The 6637-nt window shown below is 59.4% G+C and overlaps 1 protein-coding gene across 1 annotated transcript; it reads right to left on the bottom strand.

The window, feature by feature from the left end:
• On the bottom strand, nt 223-6054 carry MYL3 (myosin light chain 3). Its single transcript, XM_005696023.3, has 7 exons — nt 5771-6054; nt 3331-3358; nt 3038-3187; nt 2078-2251; nt 828-905; nt 676-718; nt 223-470 (listed from the first exon to the last, which is right to left on the bottom strand). The coding sequence occupies exons 1-6, from the start codon at nt 6008-6010 to the stop codon at nt 690-692; spliced, it is 699 nt and encodes a 232-aa protein (XP_005696080.2). The 5' UTR covers nt 6011-6054; the 3' UTR covers nt 223-470; nt 676-689.

Raw genomic sequence — 6637 nt, 5'->3', positions numbered from 1 at the left:
GAAAGAAGGCAGGAGGGGGAGGGCGGGGACTTCCCTGGTGGTTCAGTGATTTAACAGTCTGCCTTCCAATGCAGGGGACATGGGTTCAATCCCTGGTCAGGGAACTAAGACCCCACATGCCGTGGGGCAACTAAGCCCATGTGCTGCAATGAAGTCCCAGCACAGCCAGAGAAAAAAAGAAGGAAGGAAGGAGAGAAAGAGAGGAAGAAGGAAGCAAGGACGTTAGGAGGAGAAAGTAAAGAAGCCATTTATTCATGAGGCCCAAGGGGCGGAGACAGCGATGCAGTCACTGGCCAACGTAGCCTGATGGCAGCGATGACGGCCTGCAGGGCGGTCTGCGGGGTTGTGCAGAGAGAGCCTGTGTAGGCGTTTCCATGTGCTCCCCTCCGGCCCTTCACAACTCCAAGCCTCTGGTGTCCGCATCACGAATAGAAGACGAACTGGCCCAGCGCCGTCTCTCCCAGGGCTCCCTGAGAACAAAGGTGGTCACAGGTTACTGCAGAGGGGGCAGCCAGGCAGCGGGATGTCAGCTGAGGACTGACCCCCAGAGTTGCTGGGGCTGGGGAAGGGCAGCAGGGAAGCTGGATGAAAGAGGCGGGAGAGGGACCACAGGACCGACATCAGCAGAGGTGGCAAAGGTGGTCCCAGGTTCGGAAGGGAGTAGGGCAGCCTCACCTGGGGTGAGAGGTTCAGCCGGCCATGATGTGCTTGACAAACGCTGGAAAGAAGGAAAGAGTGAGCTGCAGGGTCTGGCCCTGGGTAGCCAAGGGTGGGACCCTAGGACCCCAGTGCCTCCCCGCAGCAGACTCCCTGCCTGCTGAATTTACCTTCATAGTTGATGCAGCCATTGGAGTCTTCCTGCCCCGCCATCAGCTTCTCCACCTCGTCTTCTGTCAGCCTCTCACCTAGCAGGAGTGGGAAGCTGAGTCAGCACTGTCGAGGTGTGAAGGGTGGGGGGACCCCTGACTGCCTCTGGACAGGTGGGTGTGCCTCTCCAGTATTCCCCATGCCTCAGATTGGTACACCCCGAAGCCTGAGCTGTCACCTGTCAGTTCTGAAACCAGGAGAATCAGTGACAAGTCAAAAAGAACAAGGCCTGGGGTGCAAGCCTGGTGCCCGCTCTGAGCCTCGACTCCGTCCATAACAGCACCATCTTGGTGTTCAGGTCCCCGGCACAGACTGTCCCCTGTCCTCAATAGGCTGGTGGGTCTCCCTCCATCAAGAGGAGACCAGGGAGGATGTGCAGGATAGACCTGGGGACCTTGGGGATGATCGCGAGGAGCCCTAGAGACACCACCACTGCTGCGCAGATAAGGCTGGCCCTTCCCTTTCCTGACTCTGTGCTTTTGTGTGCCGTGCTGGTCCCCCCAGTGGAACGCCCACTGCAGTATCCTCACAACTCCTACCTCCCCCAGCCACACACACTCACACACACATACATAACCTCAGCGACCAGCACAGGGCTGATCACACAGTGCTGCTGCTGCTGCTGCTAAGCCACTTCAGTCGTGTCCGACTCTGTGCGTCCCCATAGACGGCAGCCCACCAGCCTCCCCCGTCCCTGGGATTCTCCAGGCAAGAACACTGGAGTGGGTTGCCATTTGCACTCAATAAATATCTGATGCAGAAAGGGTCACTTTGAGCAGACACGATCTGAGCTCAATGAATATTTGCTGTAGGAAAAATTCTCTTTGCAAAGAGGACATTCCTGCCAGCCAGGCCCCTGATGGTGGGAGTCAGGATGCCCAAGAGGTAGGCACAGTACCTTCTCAGCTCCAGAATTTGACCTTGAGGCAACAAACACCAGGACTGGATTGACTGACCCTCGTTGGGTGCACCATCCCGTCTCGCCCCATCCCCAGAGTCCTTTCAGCTCTGTGAGCTGCACCCACTGGCTTTCTTTATCCCCCACCTAAATTTCTAAATTCCCTGCATAGATTTTGTAGATCTCCTGCTGTGGAGGCACCTTGATGGCATCACCCTCCATTTCATGAGGGAGAAGCAGGCGGGGGACAGCGTGCTTTCTCCCAGATGTCCCCAGAAGGTGGGCTGGGAGTGGAGAGGAGGCTGCCCTCACCCAGCGTGGCCAGCACGTGGCGGAGCTCGGCGCCCATGACTGTGCCATTGCCCTCTTTGTCAAAGACCCGCAGCCCCTCCACGAAGTCCTCGTAGGTGCCGGTGTCCTTGTTCTTGGAGATGTGCTGGAGCATGGGCAGGAAAGTGTCAAAGTCCATCATCTTGGAGTTGAGGTCTGTGGAGAGATGGCCGAGCACCCGGCTCTGAGGGGTGGGCGGGCAGCCTCCTCGCCATGTTTGACAATGAGGACCTATTCCCCTCACCCAGCTCCCCAGTGCACTCCACACCAGTTTGCCATTTACCAAGCGGTCCACCAGGCACTTTACAGTCAGCTGAGAAACGCATGACTGCCGTGGTGCTCTGCTGTTCATAAGAACAGCAGCACCACCGTGGGCTGTCTAGCCCCTCTGTTCTCCTTTGGGGGAGCAGTTCTTCCTAGCACCTCGTTATTTTTCTTACAGACTCCACTCTCCCCGCCACCTGGGGTGGGACAAGAGCAGCTGGGCAAGTCAGAGACCTTGTCTGGGGCTTCTGTACCTGCGGCGGGGCCTTGGGTCTCAGTCTTCCTTGGGGCAAAGTGGGCAACCATCTCTGGCCAAGGCGGTGAGGGCAGCTGGCCCTGCCCCCTCCCCAGAGGGATGCCCAGGGGGCCAGGAGGGACAGGGCGAGCAGGTGGGAGACCCAGGCCAGGTCTCACACCTCCACTGGAGCTGGTTTGCGCTGTTGTCAGTCCCCGATGACCAGGAAGCCTGGCTAATGGGCGTGAGGCCAGATGATACAGGGGCCATCGCTGCTTGTGAGCAGCCCCCGAGGCTGGGCTCCAGGTCCTCCTCCAGACAACGGGAGGGTGTCAGAGGAATGCACAGCAGGGAGATTCCCATGTTGCCCACCCCCCGCCAGCGATGGCAGTCTCCCCCGGGGACTGGCGTTAATGGGGACATCTCAGGCTGAGCACACCCACCTTCCTGCTTTGGCTTCCCCAGGACACGGAGCACCTCGGCCTGTGTCGGATTCTGGCCCAGCGCCCGCAGCACGTCCCCACACTGCCCGTACGTGATCTTCATCTCGCACTTGGGCGTGCGGTCAAACAGCATGAAGGCTTCCTTGAACTCTGCCGGGAGGGGACATGAGCTGTGGACACTTCCAGAGGCAGCCCACCCGACTCGTCCCACACTGCTGGCAGGACTCTCAGCCTGGGGACCCAGGACCCAGCCCTGCAGCCCCAGGGCTCAAGACCCCCCAACACACACTCACCTTCAATCTGCTCCGGAGTAAACTCGATCTGAAAGGAGACCCCCCCAAATTCTGAGTGCCGGCTTCAGAGGATGGGGCCAGGCCTCCTCCTGGTCACTCCACTCCCTGGCCAGCCAGGGCCTCAACCCCTTGGTTGCCCCAACCTGTCTACATTTCAGGATCCCAGCTTCCACCGCCCAAGACCTCTTGAGGTCCACCTTGACTCCCACCCCCCACCTCCTTACCCCTCCTCACCTGTCCTACCTGACGGCCTTGAGTTTGTGCATACCCAGATCTGACACCAGTTAGGCCTCATCCGGGGAAGTGATGCGGAGGGAAGCCTTGTGCCCTGAATCTCCATCCCAGGGTGGGCCTTACCTGAGACCCCCTAGTCCTAGACAGACATGCCTGAGGCCACAGGATCTAACCACACTGGCTTTGCCAGCTCTGCTGGGCCTGGGGCCCAGTGGGCAAGTCTGTCTATGTGAGATGGGGGTACCTCATCTCCCTGGGAGGGGGTGGCAGGTGGCAGGAGGGGCTGGGCTGAAGGTACAGGCCAGAGAGCCCTGCAACATAAGAGCTCATCTACAGGAGGGGCGTGTGTGATGAACATGTGCATTCACACACCTGTGTGTGCACCTGTTTGCGTGTGTCTGCCCACCCCCCCAGCCCTCAAGGCTGAGCACTGTCACCCACCTGGGCTCGCCTACACCTAAGTCTCACACACCCCCATTTGCAAGCCCAGGGCAGCCCCCAGCGTGGCACAGCAGGGGGCTGTTGAGCATTTGCAAGACCATGGCGGGGGTACCTGAGGTCAGGAGGCCTCCTGGGACCCGGTTTCCCCCTGTTTCCCCCTCCTCACTCGATACCAGGTCTATTTTTATCACTGCAGTCACTCAGCCCAAGGTCAAGGGCGCACCAGGGAAAGGAGCTTGGGGGAGGGGGACTTGACTGGCACCTCGCCCACTGCGGCTCCCGTGGAGTCCCCGCCCCAGGGCACCCTAGCACAGAGCAGAATCCTGCCCCAGCCACCCTGCCGCGTTGCCCCTCCCAGCCCTCCAGTTCAACCTTGTGTTGGGAAGACCCGACCAAGTTGTTTCTGGCCACCTGAAAGCTCCCTCCACCAGGAAGCCCGCCGAGATTAGGTGCCCTGGGGTCCTGGCCTGGCTTTTTGCAGGGTTCCCAGGAGAGACCTCATGAGTTCCTCTGCTCAAGGGCGAATCTGCAACCTCAGATCCAGGGAGACCACACAAAGCCACCATGGGCCCTGGGGTTGTCCAACCCTCTGCCTGTGGGATACACGCCTGGGGTCTGAGGGTGGTCGGGGTGGGGGCCGACTCCAGGGATCACTTGCTGCGAGTGGTTCCCGACAGCCTGTGAGGAGGGCTCATTGTCCCATTTCACAGCTGAGGAAACCAAGCCTTAGAGCAGCGACGGCAATGGAGCAGATTTGGGATCTGAACCTGTGTGCTGTGCTAAGTCGCTTGAGTCGTGTTCAACTCTGTGCAACCTCATGGACTGTAGCCCACCAAGCTCCTCTGTCCATGGGATTCTCCAGACAAAAATACTGAAGTGGGTCACCATGCCCTCCTCCAGGGGATCTTCCTGACCCAGGGATCGAACCTGAGTCTCTTGTGTCTCCTGCATTGGCAGGCAGGTTCTTTACCACTGGCGCCATCTGGGAAGTGGAGATGGATCTGTGAGGACCAGCTGCAGTCTTGCTGGGGACCTTGAAGGGCTGGGACGGCTCCACGGGGCACCTTTGCCAGCAGCCAGGGCAGCGGTGGCCAGTAGCCAGCCAAGAACAGACGCAGGCGGGATGCCGGGTGCGTGCCACTATGTGGATGCCACAGGTGGCAGTCACGGTGCATTCTCCAAGTTTAGACTCTGAGAAAGATTTCTGAGCCAAGCTGGGGAAGGGCTCTTGGGGCCACTGGTCACAGCTCCATGACCAACTTTCTCCATGACCTACCCAGACTGGCTCAGCGTCGCCACCTCAAAGCTGAGGCCCCACCAGCTCTGGGGCTCAGGGACCTTGGCGGGGGTGACCGTGACCCAGCCTGAGCAGGAGCCTTGCTTCTCTTTGCTTCCCACCCTGTCTCCCCCCAGGGAACTTGGCATGGACTTAAAACCCCACAGTGTGACAAAAAAAGCCCCTGCCTGGCTGAGGGGGTGGGGGACACTGGCGGGCCCAGGATTCCCCAAGGATGTGAGGTCCAAGGAGAAGGACAGGGGAAAGTCAGTTTCCAGCCACCAAAAAGACAGCCCCTTCAGCAACATTGGGGCAGTCCTGCCTGCTGTCTGACCACCATCTCTCCTGCTGCAGCCCTCCTGATGCTGAAGCTTCCAGCTAGAGCTCAGTACTCACTTTCTGGAGCCCACTCTTCCACTGGGTAGGTCCACTCTGGGATTCACTTACCTACCCTTCCCTTCCTACCTAAAACACGGCCTCCGCACTCACCTTGATCTTGGAGGGATCAAACTCAGCTTCCTTGGAGGGCTCGGGTGCAGGTGCGGGTGCAGGTGCGGGAGCCGGAGCTGCAGCTGCTTTGGCGCCTGCCTTGGCCTCATCCTTCTTGGGATCTGGCTTTTTGGGAGCCATGGAGGCTGTGAGCACAGAGACAGGGGTGGAGAGAAGGAAGCCGAGAGCAGGGTAGGTGAGCCTCCTGCAACTGGCCTTTATCCCGCCTGGATACCTCATGACCCCAGCCCCACCCCTGCAGGGCACAATGGGGACAGGACCATAAAAGGACATTGGTTAGACTCAGGGGCTATTTTGGGGCCTGGGGAGGGCATTGTTCAAGCTCAGGAATGGGTGGGGGAGAGGGAGGGCTCTCCAGGCCTCCCAGTCACCTGTTGAGGAGAGAAGGGGGAAGGGTAGACAGAGGCCACTGCTCAGCCCGCATGTATACCCCGAAAAGCACACACACGCACATAAGGGCCTGCTGTCCCTCGGGAGGCCAATAAACTGAACAGGTGCGGCAGGATGGACCCAGGGCATGTTGGGTGTTGTGCTGGATGCCGAAGGACGGGGATTACCTAAGGGCACCCCTTGGGTTACACTTCCCATCTGCACCTCGAATTCCCTGTGTCTACACGAAGGCGGAGAGGGAGGGCTGTGTCTGTCCACATGCGTTGTCTGTCTGGGTGTTTGCATGCAGTGGGGAGGGTCTCTGCGTATCTCTGGTAGGAGGATCCGTGTCTCTGTGGGGCCCATTCTGGTCCATAGTGTTGCCTCTGTGTGTTTGGGTTGGGTGTTTATTGTGTCTGTGTGAGCGTCTGGCTCGCTGGCAGCTGCAGCCCCCAGCTCTGGGAATACCCTAAATGG

This window comes from Capra hircus, chromosome 22 (genome assembly GCF_001704415.2).
Source record: "Capra hircus breed San Clemente chromosome 22, ASM170441v1, whole genome shotgun sequence".
NCBI lineage: Eukaryota > Metazoa > Chordata > Mammalia > Artiodactyla > Bovidae > Capra > Capra hircus.
The sequence above is the reverse complement of the archived record's forward strand: the minus strand, read 5'-3'. Positions and strand labels throughout refer to the sequence as shown.

Excerpts from the sequence above, each read along its gene's own strand:
- MYL3 (XM_005696023.3), bottom strand. The coding sequence starts at position 6,010 with ATGAGGTATCCAGGCGGGATAAAGGCCAGTTGCAGGAGGCTCACCTAC. Across the intron at positions 3,359-5,770 it reads TTGATCCCTCCAAGATCAAG|ATCGAGTTTACTCCGGAGCA; the intron begins GTGAGTGCGGAG and ends GTCTCCTTTCAG. Across the intron at positions 719-827 it reads TGGCTGCATCAACTATGAAG|CGTTTGTCAAGCACATCATG; the intron begins GTAAATTCAGCA and ends CCTTCTTTCCAG.